The sequence below is a fragment of the Sphaerodactylus townsendi genome, linkage group LG01, assembly GCF_021028975.2.
Source record: "Sphaerodactylus townsendi isolate TG3544 linkage group LG01, MPM_Stown_v2.3, whole genome shotgun sequence".
Taxonomy (NCBI): Eukaryota; Metazoa; Chordata; class Lepidosauria; order Squamata; family Sphaerodactylidae; genus Sphaerodactylus; species Sphaerodactylus townsendi.
Genome location: NC_059425.1, coordinates 18,515,945 through 18,530,370, shown reverse-complemented (window position 1 = coordinate 18,530,370; position 14,426 = coordinate 18,515,945). Strand labels below are relative to the sequence as shown.

Below are 14,426 nucleotides of genomic sequence, written 5' to 3'. Positions count from 1 at the left end.
CAACCATTCTTCCACCAAAAAGTTTTTTCCCCAATATCTTACCTTCTTGTAGGAAACAAATATTAAACAGCAGAAGAATCATTTAAATTGTAAGAAATCACTTGTGTATTATTGCTAATTTGGAGACATGGATATAAACATTAGAGATTATTAAGTCCCTTGGGGGGTCTTCTGTAATCTCCTTTGTATGGAATTATATCTTTTTAAGATGTCGACACCATTTTATGCATAGAGTTTGTTGTACTGAAGTGAAGAAAGAAGTTTGGATTGTATAAATTAAGAAGTAAATTAAAGCGGTAGCACGCCACAGGGGTTTCAATATCTACAGCTTAGTAATTATGTAAGCAATATGAAATTATACTTAAAACTGACTAATTTTCAAACTTTCATTGGAAACAAAAAGAAACACAAAGGATTAACATTGCAAATTCATGGCTTGTTTTTATTTCGGGGAGACTATGTGGGAAAGAATTTCCAGAATTAGTTGAGAAAAGGAATTGCATAGATGTATATCAGATCAACATTTTGCCCATATGAAAATCTGCAAAAATTTTAAGGTAAATCACTGTGAAGTTAATGTACTGATGGCATCTGACACCATGCAGCAGTGATAAAATGTATCTGGGTAACGATGATGTAAAATTGTATTTCCAGACAATTTTTTTCCACATTTGGTGGAGCTGTCTTAGTATATAACATCTGAAGGAAAAGCAATTGTATATTTGATTAGGGATACGATTCATTATAGTTTACCAAGTCATCCCTCATATTGTTTGCCTGGTTATTTAGACAGCTCTGTGGGGGGAAAAAATTAGAAAGTATTTGTTAACCACAGCAAGTATTCTAATAGCTAAGAAAAAGGGTAAATAAAGAGTTAGTTAAAGAGTTAGTGTATCAAAGCACAGGAAAGAGAAGTGGTTTCACACACGCTACAGAATCTTCTATAGGCTTAGTCATCATTTATGGATTTCATGAAACAATGATATAATTTAAACAATACTTTCTGAGGGGCCTTTTTGGAGGCTCGTGCGTGGGGAAGAGTCACATGCATCATTATGAAGTGCGGAAAACCAACCCGAGCTTAATATCAAAGCATTCAATACAGGAACTACTATTTTTTAAAAAAGAAAATTGTGAACGCGGTCGGAAACTCCCCAGTTCGTCAGATTTCAAAGTTTAACTTCTTTCCTTCAGAGTTGCTAATATGGGGCATCAGGCGTCATACAGGGTCAAATGTCCCTGAGCTGTGTTAGTCAGGTGGAGGGTGGAAAATCCCCCCCCCCCCAACACCCCTCCTCCTTCCTCCCAGGCTGATTTCAAAGCCTGGTGCAAAAAAAAGTTGTTTGGTTGTGGGGGGGGAGGGCGGCCACCCATGAGGGGAGGGGGACACTCAGATTTTGCACCAGGCTACATTTTCCCTAGATATGCCTCTGTGGGGCACCCATACTCTGAAGAAGCTGATAGCAAAACTAGACTCAATAACATATGCAAGCTTGCCACTGAAAGTCTCGTCTCGTCTTTCCCTTCCATTCCTGAAATGGAAATGCCTGATGAGACGATATCATACCACCTTTCCCTTTGCCAAAATGTAGGCAATTGTCCCGGGGTGGGGGAATGCATGATCAGATAACATGGCTTCATTACTGAAAAAGTGCATGGCAAACTCAACACGGAGCTGCCCTCTTCTACTGCAGCCCCACGTTTGCCTCAACACTGGGTTCACCTCAAGGCCCGATCAAAACAAGTCACCTGACCTACATACCTCATCTGTTGTGGGCTTCTTCATTTCTTGCTGTTCCTCCTCTTCTTCACTCTCAGCCTCACGGTCTAGACACAATGAGAAGGAAAAGAAATACCATTCTTAATCCTGAAGGGAAACACTTGAGGTCTTAAAAGGCTTGTCTCTCCACAGGGGAACCCTGGTAATTTTAATAGGACGAAGTAGAGAATTCTTGGGCCTAACCTACATGCAAGATTCGGGTGGGTGCATCTGCGTGACACTAGCATACCCCCTCACTTCCAGTGAGTACCAAAAATGACAAGGGGGGCAATACTCCAGGATTCACCCAAACTCCGTGATTAAACTGTAGTTTTTGGCAAATGCTAGAGAGATGTCCACGCAGTGGTGGGATCCAAAAATTTTAGTAACAGGTTCCCATGGTGGTGGGATTCAAACTGTGGCGTAGCGCCAATGGGGCTGGGCGGATCATAAAGGGGGTGTGGGCGGGCATTCTGGGGGTGGGGCATTCCTGGGCGGGGCTGTGGCAAGGACACAGCCACTGCGCCAGTCCTTGGGCGGGAAACAAATGCACGCAGGCGCAGGCTGCCACGCACGCCGGTGCACCTCCTGCTAGACTGCTTCAAGTTCTGCGCGCTACTGCTGAGAGGAGGGGCGTAACTAAGGCAAAAATCACGTGGCAAAATCACCAATTCGTAACCCCCTCTCGGCACACACGAATAATTAGTAACCTACTCTCGGGAACCTGTGAGAACCTGCTGGATCCCACCTCTGTGTCCACGACATCATAACATCATTTCCCATTTTTGCCAGAAGGGACACTGAGCACCAGGTCAATGCCAGCATGCCTGTTCCATTTCCTCCAATCATTTTGTCCACAGCCTTTGAGGCATCAGCAGACAACAGACATTACTGCTAGAACGTGCCCCATCGTAGTTAAGAGTCCTGGCATCCCTGCTGACATATGGTAAAATGGCCTGTACCACTTTAGACTGTATGTGTAGGCAGGGTCTTGCCTGTAAAAGATCAATGTGAACCAAGATCCTTGTGCACAAAACACAGCAACAACTGGGAACAAGCAAGACAAAAACCTAGTTTTCCTCTTGGGAGTTTTTACAGACAACTACATGAAACATAATATTTGCCTCCTACTACCTACTTCACCTCGAGGTGCAGATTATGCCTTTGTACGCTTGGCATACTACAATTCCCAAGATTATTTGGGCGAAGCCTACACAATCAGAATGGTATAAATTAGTGTATGTTTGGATTGTAGATATGTCTTCAAAGTATTTTAGGACTATATTTCCGGTACCAAGACAGACAGTTTGTTCAAAGACTTATCAAAACATTCCGCACATGCTAGAGAGCAAGTAGTAAACTTTTAAGTATGTGTATAGATGAAATTAAGAGCCACCTCCTTTTCCCCTGCTATATGTACGCTTTGTGTTTCTCCCTCTTTTTATTTGATTGGCTTCTGTATGCTTTTAAAACTTTTATAATAAAAAGTTCAAAAAGAATTCCCTGCTCAAGTTTCAACTGGCAATACTGATAGCACACACAATTTACCTGGCACAGCCCCTGATAAATCGCTGCCTCCAACCTGGCCTTGTTAAAATTTTGCTTTGCAAACTGCTAGCTTGGTCTTTTCTCAGAGTTCAACTCCTCTCCCAGAGGCTCATTCCGCACATGCAGAATAATGCACTTTCAAACTGCTTTGAATGCTCTTTGAAGCTGTGCGGAATGGCAAAATCCACTTGCAAACAGTTGTGAAAGTGGTTTGAAAAAGCATTATTTTGTGTGTGCGGAAGGGGCCAGAGTCTCTGCAAGTTAAATCTTGTCTCCAATGCACATCCATGTTCTTGTACACACAAGAACACTTAGGTGCCACAGAGCACAGGCTGTGACATTTTCCACATGGTGCAGCTGCTTGGGTATTAGTGTCAGTAAAGGATTGTAGGATAATGTCTCTCTAGTATATCTAATCAAATAACATTCATCCTTGTGACTCAGAGGAGGTCAGAGCTATTGCAGGACACCCAGAACTACAGCCGATGGCATAGAGGCTGAAACAATAGGCCATTGTGGTAGTCAGACCTTTGAACTATAACCCTTGGTAGGAATGTAAGGGTGCTTCAGGAGCATCCTTATTTTCATCTGCAAAACTCTACAGCAGCGGTTCCCAACTTGGCAACCCATTTCCCTAAAATTGTACCCCCATTTCAGCAAAACTCATTATATAATGTACTGCCGAAAGCTTTTATGGCCGGATTCAACTTCTCTCTGTGATACACAGTCTGACTTCTGACTTCTGTTTGACTTCTCTCTGTGATACATCTCCGAAGATGCCAGCCCCAGATTCAGGCAAAATGTTAGGAACAAGATCTACCAGACCACAGCCACACAGCCCAGAAAACCCACAACAACCAGTCAACCCCCAAGTGCTCTGGCACGGACCGCTGGGGACACATGTACCCCAAGTTGGGAACCACATTCCAAGAGGGTAGAGGATTGTTCATAACCACAGTGGTAGCTTCTTTGTTTCTGTCTCCTTGCCACCCCAAATAAACCCACCAATAGATTTGCGGGGTTCAACCAGCTTAGGTATTCGCTCAGATGATTTTTCCTCGCCGTTGGTTATGACCGGTGAAAGGGGTTCTTGCTGTTCTGCAAGGGGGGAACCTGGCGATGGAAAGAGGGTGAAAAAAAATCAGAGTTCTTGGTACACAAACGAGAGGCAGCTAGATTGGAGTCCAGAAACACCTTGGAGACCAGCAAGATTTTTGGGGTATAAGCTTTCAAGAGACAGACTTCCCTCCATCCTTTAAGATCACAGAAAAACAGGATTGAAAAATATCAATGTTTCCCTCCACCTACACAAGGCTCTTGCCCACGATCCTGTTCCTTGTGCTCAAATGAGGAACTTAGCATCTTGATAGCTGTAACCATTTGCTCAGTTTCAAAACCAGGTTTCTAGCCCTCATAAGAACATAAGAACTAGCCTGCTGGATCAGACCAGAGTCCATCTAGTCCAGCACTCTGCTCCTCGCAGTGGCCCACCAGGTGCCTTTGGGAGCTCACACGCAGGATGTGAAAGCAATGGCCTTCTGCTGCTGCTGCTGCTCCTGAGCACCTGGTCTGCTAAGGCATTTGCAATCTCAGATCAAGGAGGATCAAGATTGGTAGCCAGAGATCGACTTCTCCTCCATAAATCTGTCCAAGCCCTTTTTAAAGCTATCCAGGTTAGTGGCCATCACCACCTCCCGTGGCAGCATATTCCAAACACCAATCACACATTGCGTGAAGAAGTGTTTCCTTTTATTAGTCCTAATTCTTCCCCCCAGCATTTTCAATGAATGCCCCCTGGTTCTAGTATTGTGAGAAAGAGAGGAAAATTTCTCTCTGTCAACATTTTCTACCCCATGCATAATTTTATAGACTCATGTCAGTCAAACATCGTTAGAGATCAGCCAGCACAGCTGAGAACACAAGGAAGTACAGGATTTTCTTTCAGTGGCCTGTAGGGCTGGGGCTTCATCGCACAATGTAGCCCTTGCCCCTCTCTCAATGGCTAACACAAGCCGAGCTGTACAACACCCAAAGGCACGCTTGGGCTGTACAGAACGTTGGCACTGTAGAAATAACATTTTGAGAGCTACAAGTTAGCGCAGGTCCTTTTCTAGAGGAAAGTAGTAACAGAGTCTGAGATGACATTAGTCGGGAGGCCTCACTTCAAAAATGTTGTGGATGGAACGGAAGAAGATCTGGTTTGTACACCCTGTTTTTCTCTATCTCAAAGAATAAGATTTGGATTTAAACCCCACTTTTCTCTCCTGTAAGGAGACTCAAGGTGACTGACAAGCTCCTTTCCCTTCCTCTCCCCACAACTGACACCTTGTGAGGTACGTGGGGTTGAAAGAGTTCTGAGAGAACTGTGACTAGCCCAAAGTCACCCGGCAGGAATGTAGGAGTGCGGAAACACATCTGGTTCACCAGATAAGCCTCTGCCACTCAGGTGGAGGAGTGGGGAAATCAAACCCGGTTCTGCAGACTAGAATCTCAAAGTGGCTCACAATCACAATTCCTCCCCCTCTCCACAACAGGAACCTTGTGAGGGAGGGTGGAGCTGAGAGAGCCCAAGGTCACCCAACAGCCTTCATGAGGAATGGGAATCAATCCCGTATCTCCAGATTACAGCCCATCACTCTTAACCACTCAACCACGTTGGCTCTCTCAGTGGGTGCACAAGAGAATGATGAGGACAGTTGTTCTCTGGAGGCTTGGGGGTGGAGTCTGGGATGGGTGGGGTTTGGGGAGTCAACAAACTTCGGCAGGATATGATGTGATACAGTCCACCCTCCAAAGCGCCCAATTTCTGATCTCTGTCATCTGGAGATCAATTGTCATTCCAGGAGATCCCTAGGCTGACCTGCAGGTTGGTCACCCTACAGAAAATGGGTCGTGTCCTGCCAAAGGAGGATCACCCACATGAGGACAGGCTGAGGGACTTGGGAATGTTCAGTATGTAGACAAGGAGGCTGAGGATGGACATGATTGCTCTCTAGTATTTGAAAGGCTGTCCCTTACAGGAGAGCAGGCAGCGGTTCCTGTTGACAGCAGAAGGCAAAACTTGCAATAATGGGTTTAAATCACAGGTGTCAAACTTGCGGCCCTCCAGATGTTCATGAACTACAATTCCCATCAGCCCTTGCCAATGCTCATGTTGGGAGGGTACTGATGGGAATTGTAGTTCATGAACATCTGGAGGGCTGCGAGTTTGACACCCCTGGTTTAAATTATGGGCAGAAAGATACTGGCTGGATATCAGAAGAAGAAGAGTTGGATTTATATCCCCCTTTTTCTCCTGTTAAGGAGACTCAAAGGGGCTTACAAACTCCTTTTCCTCCCCCCGCCACAACAGAGAGAGCTCTGAAGAACTGTGACTAGCCCAAGGTCACCCAGCTGGCACGTGTGGGAGTGCACAAGCTAATCTGGTTCACCAGATAAGCCTCCACATCTCAAGTGGCAGAGCAGGGAATCAAACCCGGCTCTCCAGATTAGAGTGCACCTGCTCTTAACCACTACACCATACTGGCTCTCTATTGGGAATTCCTTTTTTTTTTTACAGCAAGAATAGTTCAGCAGCGGAATGGGCTTCCTAGGGAGGCGGTGAGCTCCCCCTCTCTGGAAGTCTTCAAGAGCGGCTGGATAAACACGTGTCAGGAACACTTCAGACTGATCCTACATTGAGCAAGGGGGTTGGACTAGATGGCCTGTACGACCCCTTCCAACTCTACGATTCTAAACGTACATGAAAAATCAGGACACGTACCCAGCGGGGGAGACCCTGGCTCCACCACACTCGAGGTGTCGCTGTAGGAGCTGGGTGTCTGCTCCAGCACACGTTTCCTTACGCTGCCCTCCGAGACCTTGCTGTGCGGGCGACGCTTCTTGTTCTTCACCAGGATACGGCCCAGCAACTCCTGGGGGCTCGGCAAGGCGATGCCAGGCTGCAGCTGCAGGCAGAGAAGAAGATAACAGTGTCGTTAGGTGGGTCGAGAGCCATGCAATGCCGACAGATTTGAGAGGCTAACTTGGGTCTGGGGCTCTCTGAGATTCGAGGTCCCTTTCCTGAATTTTCAGCATTTCTAACCAAGTTTGAGAGTTCACGCAGCATAGCTGCTAACACAGTGTTTCCCAACCTTTTCGAGGTCAGGGTACCCTTGACCTCACTCTTCATATCTCACGGCACCCCTGCCGCCACCCTCCACCTTCCCCTCCCATTGCACCTGCTTGCCACACACCCCACCTTCCCCTCACAGGGTGAAGGGAAGCACTGGGGGGGGGGTGGCTGCTGACCTTGCGGCAGGCCCTGCCCCAGGGGCCAGCTCCATGCCCTTGCTGGCGCCGGTGGGAGACACTACAAAAATGAGGGGGGGTGGTAGTGTTGCTGCGGTACCCCTGGGACATGCTCACGGCACCCCAGGGTACCACGGAACCCTGGTTGAGAATGGCTGTGCTAACAGAACGAACCAGAAGTCTCACTAAGTGGCTTTGGGTAAGTCATGCTGTCAATCTCAATCAATCAACTTCTGCAGTAGGGGAATACTAGCCATCTACCTTACACGAGGCATTATAGCGAGGGCAGATTGGGAAGAACACTTCTCCCATGTCAAGTATACATCTTTGACCCGTGCTAAAGGGCTCCAGCCTGTGGTTTGTGGCCTGCTGTGTGAACAACTGGACCATTAAATCCTGGACCAGTTCCAAGATACAGCTCGCTTCTGTGGTCTCTTTTTCCTCTGTATTAAGGAGTGTATTTTTTATTGTAACTAACATTATTTTTAATTCGTTGTAAGCTGCTTTGGGACCCGTTAAGAGAGAAAAGCAGCCAAGACATTCACTTTGAATCATGACAACAAGAAACTGTACGCTATGTGCTCTGAAATCTGAAAAGGCTATACCAGTGGTGGCAAACCTATGGCACGGGTGCCAGAGGTGGCACTCAGAGCCCTCTCTGTGGGCACCCACAGAGTCGTCGTCCCCCCCATCTAGGCTGGTCTGGGCCACTGGACTCGATTATTAGCATTAAACCTAATTTGGGGGAAGCAGTGTAGGTAACCCTGTTAAGCGCTGTTAAACCCCACTGATTTTCATGCGAAGAACTAAAGCGTGATCCTTTACCTGAGAGTAAGTTCAGTTGCTGGCAATGGGGCCTGCTTCTGAGTAAACACTCCTCGGGTCGTGATTCACTCATTGGAAGAGTTTCACGGTTGCTTCAAAGCAAAGCCACCAACTACCACCAAGCTTACTGCCAAGTAACGCCCGCCTTGGAGCCAACCGATTTTTCTAAACTAAAACCTAAGTATTCAGGTTAAATTGCCGTGTTTGCACTTTGCGATAAATAAGTGGTTTTTTGGGTTGCAGTTTGGGCACTCGGTCTCGAAAAGGTTCGCCATCACTGGGCTATACCAATGTTGAGTATTGGTATCTACAAGTCAGGAACATTTACCTATGGGGAAAAAGCACACATACAGGTGCCACTCTACCCCAGCGCACGGTAAGAAGGCAAGGTTTTATTTACTTAAAACACCAACTGCCTTTCTATTTTGTAGTTTTCAAGGTATCTTACAATATACATCTAAAAGTTATAAAAAACGACAGCTTAAAATCTCAGTTAGGACTGCCAATAGGAATTAAATTAGTCAAATGTAGCCTTAAATTTTAAAAAGAGTCCTTAAAAATCTGACTGAGGAGAACAAGGCCATGTGTATAATTGTCAGGCACTACAGTGTTTAAGCTACTCGCCCTAAACCAGATGGCTCTGCAAACAGGGACCAGCTGGAGAAATATTGGGAAATATGGGTAAGGAGAGCTTGCTTTTTGGAAACGGGCCTTTGTCTTTCAACAACTTAACTTTAGCATCGGGGACTAATCAGAACCAGGGGGGGTCAAGATGTCCCCCTTACCTACAGTAGAAAGACCCTTCACAGTAAGTATTCAATGGACCCTTCTACTGTAGGTGGGGGACATCTTAGATGGGACCTCCCCAAGCAGTGTCCCCAATTAGGGAGGGTTCTATAAGTCCCCAATAATATGTTCAAGCACTCTGCGTCCGAAGGCCGTTTCCGCTGAGTGCAAGGAGTTTATTTTGTAGTGGCGCACGAAGGACGATATAGAGGCCCACGTGGCCGCCTTGCATATTTCTTCTACTGATGCTCGGTTGCGGAGTGCAGCGTTGGTCGCTGCACTGCGTATTGAGTGCGCTGTGATGCCCGGCGGTACTGGCAGAGCAGCAGCTTTGTACGCTTCAATGATTGTAGCTTTTAAGGTGGTACTTATAGCTGCTGTAGACATGGGAGCGCCTACATTAGGTGGGCCAACGTTAATGAGAAGGGTTTCTGTTTTACGCACTGCTTCGGTCCTAATAATCAAGGCCTTGAGGGCCCTGCGTACATCCAATGTATGCCATTCTTTTTCTTTGGGATGAGATGGGTTAGGCATGAAATTCGGGACCACGATCTCCTGTTGGAGATGGAACCTTGAGCAAACTTTAGGAATGAAGGTTGGGTCCATGCGTAGAACCACTCTGTCTTTGTGAAAGACGCATAATTTTGCATTCACTGATAGTGCTTGAAGTTCTGAGACCCTGCGTGCTGAAGTTACTGCCAGGAGGAACAGGGTCTTCATTCATACCCAACGCAAAGGAATGCTTTGTATGGGTTCAAATGGAGGTTTTGTCAGTGCTGTCAGTACTGCGTGTAAGCGCCAGGATGGGAATCGATGAGCAACCGGTGGTTGTGAGAGTTGTACACCCCTCAGGAAGTTGGAGACATCTGGGTGGTTGGCAATTGATTTTCCATTGATGGATTGGCATACTGTGGTTAACGCCGAAATCTGTCTTTTTAGTGTCGCACAGCAGAGGCCTTTGTCAAACCCTTGTTGTAAAAAGTCTAAGATATTTCCTATGGAAGGGTTTTCCGGATCGATTTCTCGAATTTGCGCCCATTTGACAAATGTTCTCCACGTGGCATTGTAAATATTGATGGTTTAGTGATGTTTGATAAGCTGGGGTTATGGTTTTGGTGTACTTGTTGTTGTTCATATTTATTTATTGCTCATATTTGATTCTGTTATTCTGTTTTGTTGGTTGTTAGCCGCTCTGAGCCCTATGGGGGAGAGCGGGGTACAAATCCAATAAATGAAATGAAATGAAACCAAGGTTGCGGAACTCCCTGCCACTGGAGATTTGCTTTGCTTGCTGGCTTTCAGCAAAATGCTCAGCCAGTTCCTGTTCAGAGGTCTTTGGAGACTGTTTTCGGCTGTCGCATCCCAATGAACAGACTCAGTGGATACGAAATTGATTTACTGATTGGAGTTTAGATAGGATACACTTCAAGGTCCCCCCCCCCCCCCAAAAAAAGTAAAGGCTTTCACATTTGGCTTTCCCATTAATCTCCACTTCACATCCCCTCCCTTCGGGCTGTTGCTAGGCAACCCCCTCCCTCCATCTTCCCCCCAGCAATTCACAAGCTTACAGCTCTCCAAGTTCGCACTCTGAGATAAGGACCCAGGTGCAAACTCTCTCCCTTGAATAGCGGTGACAATTAGTCTGCGCAGTTCTACACAGCATAGCTCTTAATAGCACTGTACACAAAAGCCAGGATGCCACATCTTCCCCTCCTACCCTGGAGACATGGCAGGATCCAGGCGGGCCTTCCTAGCAGGGTGGTTCCTCAGTGGAACAGGATTCCTCATGAGGTTCTGAAGCAGAGGCTAGTTGGCTATCGGACATCAATGCTGATTTTCTGAACGTAGGTTTTTTGTCTTCCTTGGGGCACAGAGCAGGAATCTGGGAGGGCTTGGGGTGTGGATGGAGGTAGTTGTGGATTTCCTGTGCTGTGCAAGGAGTTCACCTAGAATGGCCCTTGGGGTCCCTTCTGACTCTTACGTTTCTATGCATTTTTTTCAAGCCGGCAAGCAGTTTTCAACTGTTTTGCCCCTTCCAATGGCTTACATGTGAGGTCTTAATTTTTTTATTTTATTTTATTACAAGCTGCCCTGCAGATACACTTTGGATAAAAGCTCGAGCTATACATATTTAATAAACCACCCTCAGGTAACCGTGTGTCTAGGAATTCTATCCTGCAAGAAAGCAGGTTTACCTTGAAGGATTCTCCCCTGGGTATCAACCACCCTCTGACTTCTTCTATACACTCCACTCCAATTAACCTAGAGGTTCTTTTCCCTCAGCTTTCCCACTGATTCAACTCCTCTGTATCCTGGCTACATAGTCCTTAAGGGAACACTCCATCCCCACAAGAAGTCACCCAATGCAAAGCCTTCTAGGAAACCTGGGGGGATGGGAGAGAGAACTAGAGGGATGGGTAACACGTGACTTTGAAAACAGCTAAATTTAAAATGGAATGGGGGTCACAACCATAATATAGAAACAGAGCTGGAAGTGTCGAAGGCTTTCACGGCCAGAATCACTGGGGTGCTGTGTGGTTTCCGGGCTGTATGGCCGTGTTCTAGCAGCATTCTCTCCTGACGTTTCGCCTGCATCTGTGGCTGGCATCTTCAGAGGATCTTCCTCTGAAGATGCCAGCCACAGATGCAGGCAAAACGTCAGGAGAGAATGCTGCTAGAACACGGCCATACAGCCCGGAAACCACACAGCACCCCAGAGTTGGAAGTGATTTTAAGGGTCATCTAGTCCAACCCCCTGCACAATTCAGGATATTCAAAACTACCTTCCTGCCCGCTGCCCGCTGCCCCCTGCTCTATGCCCAGAAGAAGGCCAAAAAAACCTACAGGACCCCTGGGTCAATCTAGCCTGGAGGACACTTCTTTCCTGACCCTGAAGTGGTGATTGGCATTACCTCTGGGCATGTACAAAGCACATGACAACCAATCGCTGACCCATCCCTTCCTGCTCTTCCCCTCACGATCCGCTGAAGTTCACAGATTGTGGTCATTTTTAAAAACATGGAAAGCGGCAAATGGATTGCTCTGGCGGTGGAATTGACTGCCTCTTGGATAAATTGAAAAAAGAAGTTTGAACGCTGCTTGATACAAATTGCCCTCAATTATTTCTGGTATTTTTATGGAGTGCCTTATGTTGTCATAGGCAGACTGGGTAGTATCAAAGTATCAGGATTCAAGAGGTGCTCGTGATGGAAATAAAGCAACGCCTGCTCCTTATAGGTTCACGTACACTCTTCAGATTCACCCTACTTCAATTCATCAGGCATCAAAAAGCAGCCCCACACCCACTCCAAGTGGATCAGTCTTTTGACAGGATATTATTTTTCTCCTGTGCCCTGCAATATTATCTAGCATAACACACCTTGTCCCAGGAAACTGGGCCTCCTAGATTCTGCAGTAGCAGAAAGGGGGATGGGAACAGGTCTTTGTAGCTTCAGGTATAAAGTTTTCCGCCAAGTAAATGGGGTACTTCACGCATTGTGAAGAATTCTGGCTCACAAAAGCTTATCGTACAATAATTCATATCATACAATAGACTGACTAACAGAGGCGTTCCAGGGGTAAATGGCGCCTGGAGACAAATTGTCTCCAGGAGGCCCCCCAGCCTCTGCCCCCACGCCCTTGATGCCCCCAGACTCCACTCCCACTGCCCTCGACCCCACCCACGTCACCATGGACATGGGCAAGGTCTAGGCTGCCCACCTCCCCCCCAGACTCGCCCTGCCAGCTGGTCTCCCAGCCGGCAGCCCGCAGTCTCTTCTGATCTCCCCTCCAGGCAGGCCAGAAGAGACTGCAGTCCTGGCCTCAGAGACCTCCTTTTATAAGCACTGAGGCTGGGGGGTGGGGCTTGGGAAGCAGGAAGGGGTTGGGGCACACGAAACAAGGAGACAGCAGGACTTCCTGGTCACGTGGGAGGCTGATTTTGCGCCCCTCACGTGACCAGAAGAGTGGCACCCGGGGACAAGGGGTACCCCTTGTCCCTAGGTAGATACGCCACTGCTGACTAAACTTTTAAGGTGCCACAAGACTCTTGTTACTTGGCTTTGCTATGGTCTCTTACCAACACCAAGAACTTCTCTAAATCCAAACTGCATTCACTTTCTAGCTAATTCAAGATTATAAAAGCAAGCAGCAGCTCCAGAGGAAATTGGCCCTTGACTGTTGGATGGAATTAAAAAGCTGTAATGGGAGAGGCCCGCACACATCTGCACATTAATGGGCCGACTAGGGGAAAAATAAAACAATTTTTAAAAGTATTTTGCAGAAAAATGCCTGGATATGAGACTCACCGGGTATTTTTCCAAGGGATCGATGAGGAGAGCATCCCCAAAGACATTTCGGCAATACTCTGCCATCTTCGCCTGTTGTTTTGCCCTGGGGAAGAAGACACAGAGGGAACATTATCAGTAAGACAGTCACATGGGATGCTAAAAAGTAGCAGAGTTTGGATTTACACCCCGCCTTTCTCTCCTGTAAGGAGACTCCGGGCGGCTTACCATTGCCTTCCCTTCCTCTCCCCACAACAGACACCTAAAGAGGTAGGCGGGTCTGAGAGAATTCCGAGAGAACTGTGACTAGCCCAAGATCACTTCATGTGAAGGAGCAGGGAAACAAATCCAGTTCACCAGATAAGACTCCTCCTCTCCTGTGGAGGTGTGGGGAATCAAACCCGGTTCTCTGGATTAGAGGCCATCGCTCTTAACCATTACACCATACTGGTGTAGCATGGGGGGAGAAAGGGAACAGATCCACGTCTCTGCCTCTGGGACCAGGTCCCCACAGCTACTCACGAGTCCACGTGATTCTCAAATGAAAGGATGACAGGAAAAGGCGAAGTCTTGAAAGCACTTTCAGCAATGGCCTCTATGACTTCCTGTAGTAAAAACAAGGCAGGAAGAGAGGTTAAGGGGTCAAGAGTGCTTCTCTGGATATAGTGGGGAAAGAATTAAAAGTGGGAAGGAGGAGCTATGTTATGTAGAAGGTTTTGCATCCATGCCCAACATGCGTCAGGACTCAAGCCCACACCGTACCCTCACAGGTGGTCTTAGGTGTATCTGCTGTGGATTGTATTTGTGCATCTTCAACTTGGAATAGCTGAGTGGAGTGTCAAATGGAAGTAGCTTATCTCTGAATGTCAAGTGCTGGGGACAGACTATAAGGCAGGGATGTTTGCCTTCATGTTCTCTTCTTCGAGGGGACA

General features: G+C 47.0%; 1 protein-coding gene across 1 annotated transcript in view; it reads right to left on the bottom strand.

Annotated features, from left to right (window-relative positions):
• Window positions 1-14,426, bottom strand: part of PLCB3 (phospholipase C beta 3) — an 85,266-nt gene that overhangs the window by 32,052 nt on the left and 38,788 nt on the right. Inside the window, exons 12-16 of the mRNA XM_048512227.1 lie at window positions 14,017-14,099; window positions 13,516-13,600; window positions 7,071-7,254; window positions 4,313-4,420; window positions 1,763-1,827 (exon numbers count right to left, since the gene is read on the bottom strand). Coding sequence (XP_048368184.1) covers window positions 1,763-1,827; window positions 4,313-4,420; window positions 7,071-7,254; window positions 13,516-13,600; window positions 14,017-14,099 — 525 coding nt within the window. The remainder of the gene's footprint in view (window positions 1-1,762; window positions 1,828-4,312; window positions 4,421-7,070; window positions 7,255-13,515; window positions 13,601-14,016; window positions 14,100-14,426) is intronic.